The 16,983-nt window shown below is 38.0% G+C and overlaps 1 protein-coding gene across 1 annotated transcript; it reads left to right on the forward strand.

Moving 5' to 3' along the window:
* The first annotated feature begins 13,967 nt into the window (after window positions 1-13,967).
* LOC122583301 lies at window positions 13,968-15,365 on the forward strand. The gene is made up of 2 exons (XM_043755720.1): window positions 13,968-14,458; window positions 14,633-15,365. Exons 1-2 carry the CDS (start codon window positions 13,968-13,970, stop codon window positions 15,363-15,365), a joined length of 1,224 nt encoding a protein of 407 aa, XP_043611655.1.
* The last annotated feature ends 1,618 nt before the right edge of the window (window positions 15,366-16,983 follow it).

Below are 16,983 nucleotides of genomic sequence, written 5' to 3' on the forward strand. Positions count from 1 at the left end.
TATTATCTTGGTTCCGCAACAACCTTGTATTTTAGTTAACAATCAATAAATAAAATACACTTGAAAAATACATATTGTCTCATCGATATAAATACTTATCACTTATATCTATTGCATTGTATTTACTTATTTACATTGTCACCTTAATAAGTAAACCTCCAGATTACCTGGTACACAACCACTCTAAACTGGTCACGTCCAGATTTAGTGATTGTGTTGCAAAGCACACTCACCATTGATATAGAGGTGTATTCAGCACCCATCTAGTAATAGTTGGGACTTACATTTCCCCTTAAAAATGTGATCCATTTGATCAAGGACTGGTCTTTGAGTACATCAAGGCGTTCAATCTCCAACCAATCAAGGATCACCTAGACCATCCTCAACTAGTTTTTTTCTTCTTGCCCATCTCACACCCTGGACATGGCTTTTCCCTTTTAAAGGAAATTAAAGGTATCCCATCCAACAATTGCTTTCTTGACAACTTATTGATATTTTTGAAATTTAGGTGGGATAACCTTTTGTGCCATAACTAGTTGGTGTCCTCATCAGCCTTGGCATAGAAACAATGCTCTTTTGGAGCAGGTTCCATGTCCATAATGTACACATTTCCTTTTCTTGGTGCAATCATCACCACCTTCCAATCCTTGGTAAAAATGGTACCTTGAGCAATATCGAACAATACCTTATATCCATCATCACAAAGTTGACTGACACTTATCAGGTTGTATTTCACACCATTGACAAATGCAACCTTTGTGAACTGCACTTGTCCATTGTCAATAACACCATATCCTTCAGTTTTCCCACTTCCATCATTACCGTACGTCACTGCCGGTCTATCTTGGACAGTGAACTCTTCCAGCAGGGTCTTACATCCGGTCATTGTCCGTCCAGCAATGCTGTCCAGATACTAGATATTCTTTTTTCGATCGCCATGCACACCCAAGTAAATAATTAGTTCTTTTTGTGAAGCCATATTTTCTTGATGGGTCCACCAGACTTCTCTTGAGAAGTCTCAGTAGATTGACTCGGGGTGGAACTGGAGGCTGAAACTGGTGGATTAATTCCAGCTTCAGGAGTAAAAACGACTGGTTTGAGGGGAACAACAACATCCTCCTTTTTCTTTCCAGATTTTGCTCCTTTTTTAGCAGATTGTTTTTGTTTTGATTTCACAGGAGGAGTTTTAACAATTTGTTTTTCAACTGAAGAAGTCGATGCTCCTTCCAGATTTTTAATTCTGGCAGTACAACTTTGTACTTGCCTTGATAAATTTTGGAGTTGACTCTCCAGTTTTAACAAAAAGTTATTTTCATCAGGCTGCTGAACCTTGGACTTGGGTTCAGCGGAATTTTTAGTCTTGGGCTTTTGAGGTAAAGGAACATCACGAGCTTCCTTTTTAACTGGAGCTTTAGCCTTTTTGGCTCCAGTTTTGACCTCAACAGGGGTGGTCTTAACAGATTCAGATTTGGCAATGTTAGAAGAGTCATATGGAGTCTCAATTCTAACTGATTCATGCATCTGGTGAATCGAAGGTAAAACTGCTGCCATCTGGAGATCACCAGATTTCTAGGCAGTTTCTTGAGCATCAATGGTTTTAGCAAATGCATCATAATTTTTACTAGATGCTTGTACCCAAGATTTGATAACCATGTATTCTTTTTCAAGATCATATTTTAATTTTTGGTTATCTCTTTCCAATGCCTCATTTTTCAAATCTGATTCCTTGAGAGCCAACTGGACACTTTGTAAATCATTAAATTGATTTTTCATGTTATTTAGCTCAGTTAAAACAGTTTCAAGATAGCTTTCACAATCAGTTCTTATTGTTTCAACAAGTAATAAATCATCATTTAATGATTCAGCAATGTCCAGTTTCAGTTCTGTATCTAACTCAACATCATAATCTCTTACCTTCTTTAAAATGATGTCCACCCATCTTCCAGAAACAACATCATCTTTCACCACTGGTTGTTGATTTTCTAATGCCATAAAACACACATCTCTAATCTCTTCATCATCATCAGATGAGTCATCAGAAAGTTCCCATTTCCCTTTAGTTTGAGCCATCATGCACTTGTTCTTTTCTTTCTCTTTTTCTTGTTCAAGAGACATAAGGGCAATCTGGGCCTTAAGCTTCTTATATTTGGCCTTATAATCATCAGATTTAATAAAGTTTGGGACAGAGGGACCAGTTTGGTTGTTCATCTGACTAGATCTGCATTCCTTCATGAAATAACATTTCTTACCACACTTATAGCAGGTATGATTGGCCTTATCCAGGGAGTTGGAACTGGAAGCATTATTAGACACATTAAATCGATTAGATTTATGCTTAAACCTGTTAAAGGTTTTAGCAATCATGGCGACCAGATCATCATCGTCAGTTTCCTCACAACCATCACTGAGATCAGTGGTAAGGCCAGAGTTCAGTAAGTTGTTTAACATCTCCTTCATAGAATGTGACTGGACATTCTCAGCAGACAATAAAGCAGCACAAGGTTGCCGAGTTAAGCTGGCGACCTTGGAACTCTGAGCATGGTTTAAAGCATCTTGGTCAGCCAATAACCTTTTAGCATTGATATCTTCAGTGAATCTGAAGGCTCCAAGGTCTTACCTTGTCTTAAGACAAGAACCATGTGTGCCCATTTGGATGGCAAGAAATCACAAAATTTCTCAAGAAGAATATCCTTATCCTTCTCCACTCCTAAGCCTCTAAGTTGATTAATTAGGCTAGTAAATCTGGTGTAAGTACCAGTTAAATTTTCATTGGGAAGAGCAAAGAAGGATTCATACTTCTTGTTTAATGCAACCTTTCTGGTGGCAATGGTGTCATTTCCTCCTTCAAACTGGAGAACTAATTCATCCCACATGGATTTGGCACTGGGAAACAACACAAGTGTTGGAATTAGTTCCTCACGGACAGCAGCAAGGATCATGTTTTTCAGTCTGATATCAAAGTCAACCAGTCTGTCAGACCAATGTTCTTCTGACTTTTCCCTGGTACCTCTTCTCCCAGTTGGGTCTAGAAGAGGACTAACACCACTAGACATGGGTATATATGGTCCATTCTTTGTGAACATCCAGGCCTTCCATGTAAAAGCATCCAGGCCTTCCATGTACCAAAAGTTTCACTGCTCCCATCGAATTTGGGAATAGGAGTGTTAGAGTAATGTACATGGACGTCTCTGGCTCCAAATGTAGGAGGAGGAGGAGGAGTAGGAGGGTTGGTATTTAAAAGAGTTGTAACATTAATATTCAGATTTGTTTCGTTTTGGGGACTAGAACCATTCTCACCTTCAGGAGACATCTTAGCAGACCTAGGTTATAGAATTGATACAATTCAACCTGTCTGCTCTAATACCACTTGTAAGTCCCAACTACGAATAGATGAGTGCTGAAGACACCTCTATGTCAATGGTGAGTGTACTTTGCAACACTTTCACTTAATCTGGACGTGCCCAGTTTAGAGTGAACAGTGTACCAGGTTAACTGGAGTTATACTTATTAAGGTGACAAGTCAAATAAGTAAATACAATGCAACAAAGTAAGGTACAAGTAAGTAGATTGATGAGACAATATGTATTTTTCAAGTGTATTTTATTTATAATTGTTTAAATAAAATACAAGGTTTTTGCGGAACCAAGATAATACAAAGATGTAAATATCCTAACAACTATCCTAACAACCTATGAAATACAGTTAATCTATACTTGGAAATTCTGTTAACAATCGAAACACTTAAAGTTGTGAAATGTTCCTTTTTGCGATTGAGAGAATATTGCACAAGTTCATCAACAATATTCCAGAAAGTAAGTGTTTGCAAAGTTGTTCAAATGCTTGTGCAAGGACCTCTATTTATAGTCGAAGGTTGAGCATTGGGATCTCAACTTCGACGTACAAATATGGTTGACAGCACACAAAAGTATTAGTAAATAATTCTTTATGTGTGTGCTAAATAAAGTAAGACAAAAGGTTACTTTATTCAACCACTCTACATCTTTGCACTTTTATCCACAGACAAGATTATTATCTGGGTAAAAGGATGTAGTGTAAAAGGTCCTCCTCATAATCAGTGTAAAGCTTTGTAAAGGCATTTACACTGAGGATCTCCAGTTGATTAATCTGGTAGAAAGTCAACTGCGCTCCGCTGCCATTGCCTTTCTCTTTCTTCCACTTGTTGTCTTTAGCTTCAACTGGAATGTATTTAGATTGTTTTTCTTTAGATCTCAACTGGAGGATGTTGTCAGATGCATAAACTGTACATTGCAACTGGACTTCAAATATTTCAGACAATTGTTCATGCTCTCCAGATGCAACTGGAGAGATCCAGTTTTTAGCAAAACTGGACCTAACAACATAGTTTAGGTGAAGCTTCACACCTTGGCCCTCTCTCAACCATTTAGTTTTCTCCATTTATCTCTTTTTTTCTCTTACTAGAGTAATCCTCATCTTGAATAACACACGCGCAATCGCTAATCCTTGAGGTTATTTTAGGGCTACTCGTCACATCATGTTGATATGGACCCATTAATCATACCTCATCAAAAATGTGTACACGCTTCCGTTCAAACGTCCCATAACTAGCTCTTTGGAGTCTGTAGTTGTTTGGGACTTAGGTCAGCGAACAAGTTCCTTGATCGCTGTAACGGCGTGTGTCCTGACTTCTAGCGTCATATTCCATATTTGTTTTCGCAACTAATTTAGCGATTCCGTGTTGTTTTCCTTCTTCACCTTTCTTGGGCGTACTACTCCTTGGGTCGATGGTCCTTGACGATTCACCATGTGTTTCAAAATATTTCTCATTCAAATTCATCTTGTTTTAGCTTACCTTCCTACGACCGTTGTGTGACATTTGCAAGAAAAAAACTATGCCTTAATCCTAGTAATTTAATTAAAGTTACTAGACCCATTTTTTTTTAAGCATGATATAGTTAAGTTAAGACATGATTAAGTAACTAAGGGCATGTCAAGTTATTATTGAACTTTATAATGGACCTGTATTACCTTAGCAGAATTATATATATTTATATATATATATAGTAATGACGAACAAGTAGTCAAATAAAAAGTTATAAAGATTGAGTAACTAGTTAGTTACTAAAACATTATTGGCTTGAACATTTTTAATTACTTCTGAAGATTTTAGGAATGGAACCTTAAACCACTACTATTATTTGAAAGAAAGAATAGATGGCACACACACATATATATGTATAAATATATTAAACAAATTAAATTACCAACTTATATTTAGACTTTAAGGCTAGTTTATAAACAATGATTAAATGGCATGTATTGTTTTCCTTCTTCACTTTAACAAAATCGGCTCCAAGTCCAAGCCAAGACCAACATGTTGCAATTTATCCAACAAAGTTCTTACACAACTTACCAAATCATTAAACTATTCACAAAAAACCATTTTCAAATCTCTGCTTATAATTTTTCTTTTCTACGTTATAGTTAACTAAGGCTATTTAGCCAAATAAGAGATTTTCTCCATGCCATATTTACATGAACTAAAAATACTAGCAAACGCATATGAACTCATGGAGAAGTAAGAAGTGTGTAGCATATTCATTTCTCTTTTTATGATAGTCTCAGTAAATCATCACATCAAGAGAGGAAGAACCAAACCTTTCTTACATGTTACCAAATCAAAGACACATTAGGTACCTAACCTATCTAATAAAAAAATAGGATTGGCATGCTTATGTCTTATTCTTCTTGACAAAATTTCGGCTATCCATTCCATCATTCTTAGACAAATCTCTTACACTTTCAATATAATTTAGTAAACAAACAACCTAGTGCCCCCATGACTAGAATGAATTTCCTAAATATATGGAACCATCAGTCAAAGTTTTTAACTTCTCTAACCATGTCTAACTAGAAGTTCATTAGGGATAAGATCTGGTTGAACTCTTTCATGTCCTTTAAATACCCCAACAATCCATCATAATTTTTCACAACAAAAACAATCTAAACTCTTAATCACTCCCTCATTTTCTTGTTATTTCAGCAGTAACACTCATTACAAAAACCATAAAAAAAAACCCTCACTTCTGATCACCATGAAATACAACATTTCCTTAGTATCAACTTAATCACCTCATTAATCCTTCCTATTAATCTCGACAAACACTTAACAGAAACAACAAATATACTCTTGCAGTACCATGACATAGTACTACTCCACATATTCTATCTCGTTGAGTTCTACTTCGGGTAAATCATCACAACAGCCGCGTTACTCTTTCGAGTTCTATTGCTTGGTCCCAACAGTAGGTTATAAGGAATAGAGGCTTGTATTCGGTTTTGTCTTTCGATCATGGCGTTCTCTTAGATCCATTCAACAAACTCGCATCGAGAATGTAAGCTTCAAAATTGTTATTTTTCCTTTTCTTGTTACTCGTTAACCTTCACAAAACTAGTACAAGAGTCTCACCAATTTTGTCTCCTTGTTCTTAAAGCATACTAGAAGCAGGAAGTTCAAGACTCGCAACTCATTTCGTGTTTTTGATTTCTCTTTCGACATCGCGATTCTAACAAAGTGTAAGTAACAAACACATTCTCGTCCATTAAGTTCACACTTTGATTGCACAATGTCACCCATACATGTTTCGTTTCCATCTCTAATGGTAGGTCTCGACTCTCGTAAGGATTTCACCTTCTCGAGCTACTCGATGACTCGTCAACCTCGTTTCTCCCCTTCCATTGCGGCTGGTCTTACTCCAACCCGACGAACACTCATTCTTTTCGTTGTAAGTAGAACCCCGCCCTGCTAGTTCATTTTGTATTCTCTATATTTTTGACTCATCAAATAAATAATGGTAGTCTAATATATACAAATGCTAGACCATGACTAAAAACTTAGGAATAGACATTCTGATTAGGCAAAGTTAAGGTACTCCTATAAAACCAACACTGACATTTTATTTTGAAATGTTTAATACGTAATGATTTAAAGACCACATAGATGGGATGGGTTAGACTATATATATATACTGTCTATTTTTAATAAATGAAATTTAAAAAGGTAACTGATATATATATATACCTTAATTAAAAACAAAAAATGCACAATCATAAACTGTACTTATAAATATACTTAACCAAATGAGATGGTGTATAGGAGGGTCACTTTATATCGGTCTTGGTTGCTGGATTTTCCGAAAGTGCATGTACCAAGGGTCATGTATCGAAAGGATCCTGCCACCCGATCGACCTACCTGGCCATTTCGTTTTGGTAACCAAGAATGAGTTGGTTAAAAATCTAAAATTTACAAATGATTGAACCTAAATTTTTATTAGGCATATTACTCTTTCAGACTAGTTGCTTGCTTCGCCATCATACTAAATTACCTTTTCGGCTAAGGTGAGTTTTCATAGATCCCTTTTTAAATCATTCTTTGGGATGAGAATACACATTTATGATCACAAGTATTTTTATGTATGCTTATGTACTTATATGATCGCCTTATTTAAAATCCCCTGAGAACTTGAATCGAGAAACAGCAGCGCGAAATTATAAATAGTACTATTTGGGTTGACACCCCTATCCGGCATAGTCGCGCTATGACACAACGGATATATAATATTTGAATATGAGCGTAGTGTAATTGGCATAGGCACTACAAGAGGGGTAAACTTATTATTGTTAAGGTATCGATTCAAGGCATGAGCGTTACATGGTTATTTTACTAAAGTTTTGTGATATTGTATGCGTACATTATCATTTATATAACTCTTCTGATCCACGGTTATTTTGGTATAAACCTATGAAATCACCAACTTTATGTTGACGTATTTTATGTGTGTATTCTCAGGTAATTGAGCTCTATGAAGTAATTGCTAGATGCACAATGTGGGAGTCACAATTTGCATAACTTGAAGTAGTTTTTATGGAGATTTTCTTGGCATTCTATTGTTGTTAAACGTATTATGTTTTAAAAATCTCCCTAGAAGTCTTGTGAATTCATACCACTATGTTTATCAATGGATGCTTGTTTTTAATAATATCTACTAAATGCCTCATTTAGAGGTCGTCTACCTACAAATTGTGTTATGATCCTTTTTATCGCATCCCGCCATTTTTGGATCTGACACGTTGACCTTGAGGGGATAACCTTTTCAACTCATCGTGCTTCTAAACTCAGGTATTGTGCGTATACCGCTTTCTCTGGGCTTAGTTATTATGCTCTACTAATAGCTTGTCTTTCGATAGAGGTTTTCCAAATAGGTATTTAGAGAATAACGCGTGAAGCGCCATAAGGATGAACACCTTCAGAACTACATCTTGTAGATGACGTCAATACTTTCACTTTAACGTTTGAATTAATCGCCTTCCTTTACTTTACTTTCTACTTGAAAGATAGAGTAAAACCTTGTGTTTCATACTCCTTGTTCGAATATCTTTTTTTGTTGTGATTACCCCCTTAACATTTTTCCTCAAGAAAAATGTAAGGGATTTCCATCTCTTCACTTCATTTACCTCCTTTGACGACCTTCAATTTGCTGAATTCCTTGTTCCTTCGTGTAACAAATCTCCATCTACACGGTTGTTTTAAAGAAAGAAAGGATAGCTTAGAATCGTTTTTGTTACTCACCTGAAACTTGAGGGTCACTCAACGCATCCTAATCATGTTTTTTTATCCTAGGTTTTCTTCTTCTATTTACCTTCATTTTGCAACATTGCTAGTGTTCTCTTCCAAGTTCTAGGGGAGTCCTTATATTTAATCAAAGCTGACCTTCATGTCACACAACCTCCTTTTTGCTGGTCGCTCAATCTTTCCTTTTGGTCGATTAACTTAGATAGGAAAGGCCTTCGATTCTTTCTCCAAGTTAAGGCTCAGTATACTCTTCGATTGTGCTTCCTTGTACTTTGACTGACACACAACATATCTTCCATGTCCTACGTTATGTACGTGATCCAATAGCATCTTCTATGCTATATAGTTATCCCAAGTCCACTTATGGACAACTGATGTCTCAACGTCTTTTGCATCCCTTGATGTCGCAGCGAGAGCAGGATACCACTTACTCGATTTTGCCATTTCTGAGTGTTGTGTTAGTGAGTTGTATGTTGTTAGGTTACTAACTTTTGAAGAGAAGTGATGGTGATCATTACTTTGATTTATCGTGAATATAAAGGATATAGAATTTGGTTTCAAATGAATGAAATAGGAAATATAGAACAAAAGTTTCATAAGGCTCGAATTAGACTCCTTGCGCAAGTTAAAGAAATCTCTTCTATGTGTTACATTGCCGATTGGACTACAACTTTCAATGACGTCAATATATGCCGCACTGACTTAAATAATATAGATAGATGTTCACATATACGTATTGGAATAGAAATATCGGGCCAAATTTTGGGGCTACAATTCCAGAGAATGTGTCGCCTAAAATATCCGGAAATGTGTCCTACTATTGTAGTTGTATCGTCACATGGCTTTAAAACTGCTCGCCATTCATATGTCTCCAGCTTCATTTGACATTCAAATATGTCTCGCACCATTTCAGATCTACTACAAGGGTTATGTGTAGTTTCTAAGAGGATAGAGCCGCTTCATAAATTGGGACTACAATTCTTAAGGTATATCGTCCAACGTTTGTGGGAAGATGTTCCACCGATGATATCGCATTGTCGTATGTAAGTAACGAATAACGGTGTCATAAGAAATAGGATATTGAGTATTTTCAAAAAGAGTACGGGTGAACGAATATTGGAGGCGTACTTAATGTCAACTTTCATACTAAGAAAATTTCTAATTTATAATGAATTTCCCAGGGCGATCACTAGTTTTCAAGCGGTCAAATCTGAACATGCAATATCTATCTTGATAGTAAGGACTGACCATATTATCATCATATCAAGCAATTACTAGTTCTTAATAGTCAAATCTTAGAGCATAATAATTATTATGTCAATAACAAGGCACGACTATATAAGCATTACATCATCCACATGCTAGTTCTCAAATAGCTCAACCTTAGGACGCAATAATTATCTCAATAGCAAGCATGGCTACATACTGTATTCGCGCGCAAATTCTTAAATAGTTCAATCCTACAGATGAAAGCTTTCATATCTCTATTGTCCATAAAATTTCCTATCAACTCGTCATGCTCATATTCTCTTTCAAATCAATCATAAATAATCAACCTCTTTACACAATAATTTAAACAAGTCATATCTTAAAGTGATCTCATGCCTCCTACTAATCACATTATTTTAAAGTGCATATGCTACTTAAAGTGCAACATTATGAATCGTAAAGCTTTTATGCCAGCATTTCTCACATAATTTTCACGTTGGACATTCCAAACTTTCACATTGACATTACAAGCTTTCACATTGCATATTACAACTTTCACATTGCACATTTCAACTTTCACATTGCACATTATAAACTGTCATATTGCAATCAAATCATGTTCAAATTCACATGTTATAGCATATAACAGTATGTATCAACGAATATCTTTCAATCTTAGGTTCATTTCAACTCTAATGTGCATATGGGGGAATCCTACTAGACAAGCATAATCCTTACATAAAGCAAATCTTGAATCATTATATATGCTTAGGTGAATGTCTAAATGCAACACGTATGCTCATAAAAACGGATTTAATAAAGATCTTTTAGAAATGGAATCCTTTTGAACATAAATCCAAGTGGTCGTTTAAGTTTCACATGATTCTCTCATAATTAAACGTAGATTCATGATTCTACGTTTTCTATGTTTAATTAGGGTCCTACCATGTAAAGCTCAAACTAATCCACTTAACCTTATGCTCGACTCGACTATAAAAATCATTTTGAAAAGTGGGTATAGTTTTGAAATTCCCGGGGGAACTCCAATGTTCTCTATAACCTTAGGCTCTGATACGATTTTATGTAACACCCTAACTAGAGCGGAACAATCAGATGTACAGAAAGTCGAGTATTCAAAACAAAGCATTATAAATAACATTCACCATAGCTTTATTTGATAAAATTAATTTACAAATGTACAAGCATGTGAACTAATTTCCAAGTACAAATGCGTCCACCAAACTTGGATACTAAGTTCACGAAGCAAATAACAAGCACATGAAATAGTATACTACAATGATCAAGGCGGATTCCATTGCCCATCACAAGGTTTGATCTAGACTCCAAAGTGCAATGCAAACAATCATGATGCATACAATTCCTCAAAGTTTATGCTAATTCCTGAAAAGCATGAAGAAAAAGTATCAACTACGAAAACGTAGTTGGTGAGTCCATAGGTTTTTATATAAATCCCGTTGCATAACCATTTTAAACACATAGAAAACATGTTGTTAGATATTAGCATACCCAAACCATATGTCCGGCAGAATTCTCTTCTCCAAATATCAAGTTTTCCAAGAACCATAATGTCATTTCAAAGTGTGGGAATCCATGGTAAATTACTAAGTTCTCATTTGTCAAATCATCACGAGAGAAAAAGTATATATATCCATTATATATCATTCCAAAATCATTCGGTTATCAATATTTCAATATCACTAATTTCAACAACTTTCAAGATTCCATATAGGGTCCAATACCCAAACCGTATGTTCAAAACATAATATTAATCCATGAATAACATAAATTTCCCCTTCTTTAGCCAAAGGCATAATTTGATGAGTAAATGCTTGAGGCACTACTAAGAACATTTCATGTCCCAACCAATATAATATCTCATTTAATAGCATAAGATGTCAATCAAGTGCTTTAACCATAATTGGCTCGTGCCATGGAGACGACCATTAAAATATCTAGTAGATTAGAGCACCCTTAGGTCGACAGCCGTTGAGGGTGGTCATGGAGGTGGCAATCAACCTGTCACCTTTATTTTTGTGGGTGAGTGGACGAATCCTAGTTGCAACCCTCTAACTACAGGCCTCCCCTTTTGGAGTTAATAGTAGTGTACCGAGGTGAAACAGTTTAACAGTACTCAAGCTCATCATATAATATATATCACATTGAACATACAACAGAGTTCTCATATCATAATCATTCTTCCAAATACCATTTCATAAAAGAAAGCAAGTTTTTTTATCATGATTTTCACCCCGAAAGTAAAACACATAAAAGAGTTTGAAAGGGGGCTATGATTCACCTTGATATGATGCACATCATAATTACTTATCCAAAATGGGTACCGATGACATACCCCTCTACCAACACGAAAGGCCTATCATAAAGGCCACGATATGAAGGGTCTTTCGCTACGAAGGCTCCTATAGAAATATTAGATAAGAATATATCTCCTACAAAATCGGGATTTGATCTTATCATTTCCGGATTATAACTAGGGAAATTATATCCCTAGCCTAAAACTTAGGAAACCCTAAGCAGCCTACTTGTCCCACAAGGACTCCTCTCCTATAAAAGGACGGCCAAAAAGACCTCTCGGGGCATCATAATCATATACATAAGAAGGATATCAGTAGACTAGGCGTAAAGAGATAAAATCTCTACCTCAAGGGAATCGCCAGCAAACAATATCCGATATCCATCATTCCCATTACCTAAACCTCGATTCGGTGCACAAACATTTAGCGCCATCCGTGGGACGCGTCAGTTAGATCCCATAACCACCTCAATTATTGTTTTATGTATCGAATAAATAAAAAATGGCTGACGTACCACCAGGGTTTGGTCAGAGCTCCGAGCAAACAACTGGAACACCCCGCCAAGACCCGGGACCACTACGGAGACACCAGGCGAAGGCGGTCAACCCACCAGCCGCGAAACAAAAACTAATATCAATCGCCCTGAACAAACACCGGGGGGCGCGGGGAGTTTGTAGAAGGAACCTCGTCCAGACCCCCACAACTATTTGACCCAGATTATATTATCCAAAATTATGGCCATATTAGCCACACCATAAGATACCTTAAGAGCATGGGGGCGTTAGATGGTGTCACCAGGGCACTGAATTTTGATGACGAAACGGATGAAGACTATGATGCAGACCCCCCCCCCCCCCGAGAGGGCGATATTCCCGAATACCAAGATCCCAAGTGCGAACGGGCTACGGATTCGGGCTCGGGAGCGGAGGACCCAGGCCACGAACACCCGTAGACCAGATGCATCCAGGGGGGGCCGAGACCTCCCAGGGAACAGCTAATGCCCCAAATCAGGAGAATATAGCTTCCAGCCCAAATGTTCAAAACACTCAGGTCAATGCTCCCTTAGGGTCTGCCGGAGCGGGAAATCTCCCGCTCAATACTCCTCAACCCGGACCTGCTCCGGGTGGGCCTGGCAGAACGAACAACACACAAGGGGTTACCAAGGACCATCGGGCTTAACCCATCAAGGCCCAAATCAGGTCTTTTATGGGTCTTCGGGGTCGACCTTCCGGGGACAAACTTCCCAAGGACCTTCGGGTCAAACGTTCCCAGGATCGCAGAGCGTAATGTACCCAGGCCTCAACCAGACTTTCCAAGCACCTTCGGGTCAGACTTTCCAAGCACCTTCGGGTCAGACCTTCCAAGGACCTTCGGGACAGGCTTTCCAAGGACCTTCGGCCCAGACCTTCCAAGGTCACTTGGGACAGAATCAACTAGGCCCTCCGGGTCAGACCCTCCAAAGTTTTGCGGGACAGATCCCTACGAACCAAGGCTATGGGGGTACGAATGGACCAGCAACATAGCAGTACGTACCACAACAATTCGGTACATTACCCCATCAGTATTATGCACCGCATTACAACATGTCCCTCCCCGCCACGGGACCTTATGGATCACAAAACTGGGGGGCTCCGGTCTACCAAAATCCCTTAGAATTGCAAATAGTTGGAGGGAACATTGAGAACTCACCGTTTGTCCCTTGGATACAGAACTACCCCCTCCCGAAGGATCTCAAATACCCTTCCAATATCGGAACCTACAAAGGGAAAAGTGATCCAGGCGATTTTTAGAAGCATTTGAGGGCGTAGCAGAAATGAAGGTCTGGAACGTACCCATTGCGTGCCGAATGTTCAGGTATGCACTCGAAGGAGATGCTAGAGAATGGCTAAAAAGTGTTACAAAGGGGTCCATAAGCAGTTTTGAAGACCTCAAAGAAAAATTTAGGGCCCGTTTTAGCAAGCAGAAAAAACATAAGAAGATTTATGTAGCCACCCATGGGGTGAAACAAAAAGAAACGGAACCGTGTAGGACGTTTCTTGATAGGTTCACCACTGAAACAGAAGACATCATGGATCTTCCTGAGTCACAAAGGATATCAGCATTACTACATGGTCTCCGAAGAAGAAGACTAGTCGAATTTCTATATAAAGATCTCCCGAAGACATACGAGGCTGTCCAAAAAAGAGCATACGTATATCTAGATGCAAGGGACACCGCACCAACAGGAGACATTAGCCCACCGCATGATAAGGAGGCCCATCCACAAAGGAAAGGAAAATGGAATAACGAGAGAGAAAGGCCAAGGTACAGCCCGTACAACAAAGATGACAAAGGATATTTAAAGGTAAACCTCCCAGAACTCCACAAGTGTCCGAAAGAAATACTACTCACTTAAAGTGTTGCCAAAACCTTCCCAACACCACCCAGACTGAGTGGCAAAAACAGAAAAGATCCAAAAAAATATTGTGAGTTTCACAGGGATCATGGCCACGACACGAATGCATGCTGGCAACTTAAAAAAGCTATTGAAGAAGCAATCAATGAAGGAAAGCTATCACACCTGGTAAAAAGTGTCAGGCAACAGTACCCCAAGAAAGAAGACGACGCGGATGATAAGAAAAAGGGTCCGGATAAAACAATTTACACAATCATGAAGAAGAAAATAGGACACTCGCCCCGGAAGGCCTATAGGGGAAGCATGCCAAGCATCACGTTTCCACCTATATACAATGGTAGGATCTTTAGAGACCCCCTGGTAATTTCAGCATTCTTAGGGGTCTCAAAAGTAAAAGAAATGGTCGTAGACACCGGGAGTGAATGTAACGTCCTGTACGAAGAAGTATTCTGGAAGCTAAATCCTCTGTCACGAATGAACTTCAGGAAGGCAGGGGCTTCGATTCAACGTTACTCTGGTGACATAGCTGAACCATTGGGAAAGTTTTCTATACAAACAACGATCGGAAAAGGACATTTGAAACGAAAGGAAAAAATTACGTTTACAGTTGTCAGCAGGACATCGCCCTTTCAAGCGATCCTGGGAAGACCGGGAATCCAGAAGTTTGGACTTATCCCATCTGTGATGCATGGCCTAGTCAAATATGAAACAAATGGAAAAATAGCAACTTTGGTAGGAAAGGCTAAAAAGCTCTCCGACGGAGGCCAAGATGGTTGTCAAGAAATATCTATGAGCGATATGCCATACTATGGATAGTAATGAATAAATGGCCCATTTAGCGAGTCCCATTAGTCTTTTAATTATGCCAACACCTAGAGGATATGGTATGTAACCTCATCTTTCGCGAACTAAAGGCTTTCTACCTTTCATTTTCTATTTTTAATTTTTTCCTCTCGGCTAAAATTTTATAACACCATAAGACGCAATATACAAATGCGAACAATATTTTAAATGGGGACGCCCATGCATAAAAAAAAAACTCCGGTGATTAACATCACCATTAGTCCTACCAAACACCCATATAAGGCAAAAATGCAGCACATATGGGTGACAAATAAGACAGCAATTAAGCTGCACAATAACCCAGCCTTTAGGCCACAAAGTAAGACAACACTAAAGCTGCATAAAAGACGGCTCCCAAGTTGCAAACATAGATAATATTAAACAAGTGATAGAGTTTCACAATATCCACAAACATAAAAAGTAAATTGTTCAAGACAACGTCATAAGTTGTCACCAAAAGAAGATTGTTTAAAGGCACATTCGCCATCACAAAGGCACACATGCCATCACTGGGGATCAACAACAGTTTTAGGTTGAATCACATCGGGGGTAATCTAGAGCAAGTCTTCCACAACAGCATTGGGGTCAGCAATGATTTTCTCCAAAAAAGGGAAAGAAGCCTCTCTCCATTTCTGGTCAGCAACCTCAAGATCTAGCGAGGCAGTTGCAACAAAATCGCCCCTGTAACGTATGTCACACTTCCCTTCTGCAGAAAACTCTTCCAGCACGGTGAACCTCTCCTCTGCCCTCTCAGAGGAAGTCAATTCCCCCAACAACTGCCCCACTTCATCACTATGCAATAAAGACTTACTCACATGCGGAATAACCTCTGTCTGTAACAATCGTCTTAGAAATGTTCTAACCAAGTTCTTGAAACGTACTTTTGCCACTTGAACGGCCAGACAGTTCAATTTGATTAAGTTCATGACGTGCTTTAGACCCCAATTATGTGCTTATATGAAGGTCAATTTGATCTTAAATCTTGATTGATATGACGAGTTCATAATTATGTACAATAAAATATTAAAGTTCGGTTCATAAACGCTCATGTTCATTAAAGTTCTAGTTCAAAATGTACGCAAATAGTCCTTGCATTTATTGGGTTCATTAAATAGGGAAATGTATATATAGAAAAAGATGGAAACCTAGAGGGAGAAGTCACAACACTGTTCATTCTCTTCTTCTCTCTACTTTCTCACTCTAAAACACCTAGTGCAGCCACATTTTCACACACTAAATTCAATCTTTGATTTTGTGTTGATAAATCAAAATCGTTTGTACTTTTAGCATCCTTGTGATAATCATAATATGTTTCTGGAATCAAATCTCAGGTAACAACAAATTATGAGTTTTTGATCAAATTAAACGTGAACTTTTCCAACTTTATGTTCTTGATGATTTGGTCCAATTTTGATATGAAATCGTGTTAATGTTTAATGGGTTTGTGTCTAAAAGTGTTTAATAACATATATGTGAACAAATTTGGGTCATAACATGCTTGAATCTCCAAAACCCATTTTTGAAAAAGAAAGGAAACTTGTTCTTGATGTGCCACACCTATTTTATGTTATAGATAGTCTTGAAATCATTA

This window comes from Erigeron canadensis, chromosome 9, assembly GCF_010389155.1.
Source record: "Erigeron canadensis isolate Cc75 chromosome 9, C_canadensis_v1, whole genome shotgun sequence".
NCBI classification, from domain to species: Eukaryota; Viridiplantae; Streptophyta; class Magnoliopsida; order Asterales; family Asteraceae; genus Erigeron; species Erigeron canadensis.

Excerpts from the sequence above, each read along its gene's own strand:
- LOC122583301 (XM_043755720.1), top strand. The coding sequence starts at position 13,968 with ATGAAGGTCTGGAACGTACCCATTGCGTGCCGAATGTTCAGGTATGCA. Across the intron at positions 14,459-14,632 it reads AACGAGAGAGAAAGGCCAAG|GGATCATGGCCACGACACGA; the intron begins GTACAGCCCGTA and ends TGAGTTTCACAG.